We start from the raw sequence: 587 nt of genomic DNA on the forward strand, positions 1-587 counted from the left end.
TACTCTTCTGCTATTTTATTGGAAGTTTCTGTTATGTAACTATAGCAGATTTAACTGCATTTTTTTTTTATGTTTTTTCTATTTTGATAAGTTGTATAAATAAGTACTTTGATGATCAATACAGAACAGCTTAAGAAGACTCAAAATTAAGTTTGTTTTGCCAACTTTTACACTTTATTTCAAAAGAGAGACATGTGAGGTTGAGTGAGCCTAACCACTTACCTTAAACACTCACCATCTCCCCTATCTAAATCACAAAAGCCTACAACAAACGCAGGATGAGTTCTGGAGCTTTATTGAATGCAATAGCGCCTCCAGTGTTTGATGGAACGAATTATCAAGTGTGGACTGTCCAAATGGAAGCCTATCGTAATGCTAATGATCAGTGGGAAGCTGTTGAAATTACATACGAAGTTCCTCCCTTGCCTGACAATCCAACTATGGCTCAAATAAAAAATCACAAGGAGATGAGGCAAAGGAAATCAAAGGCAAAAGCTAGCTTATTTGTAGCTGTTTTATCTTCAATTTTCACCAGAATCATGACACTGAAGACAGCAAATGAAATTTGGGACTTCCTGAAGAAGGAG

The 587-nt window shown here is 35.9% G+C and overlaps 1 protein-coding gene across 1 annotated transcript in view; it reads left to right on the forward strand.

Annotated features, from left to right (window-relative positions):
- The first annotated feature begins 278 nt into the window (after positions 1-278).
- Positions 279-587, forward strand: part of LOC147382945 (uncharacterized) — a 3,188-nt gene continuing 2,879 nt past the window's right edge. The window contains exon 1 of the mRNA XM_086427248.1: positions 279-587. This exon is cut by the window's right edge and continues 142 nt beyond it. Within this exon, the coding sequence (XP_086283374.1) occupies positions 279-587 (309 nt within the window).

This window comes from Akebia trifoliata, chromosome 16, assembly GCF_017979445.1.
Source record: "Akebia trifoliata isolate Shusen 1 chromosome 16, ASM1797944v1, whole genome shotgun sequence".
NCBI lineage: Eukaryota > Viridiplantae > Streptophyta > Magnoliopsida > Ranunculales > Lardizabalaceae > Akebia > Akebia trifoliata.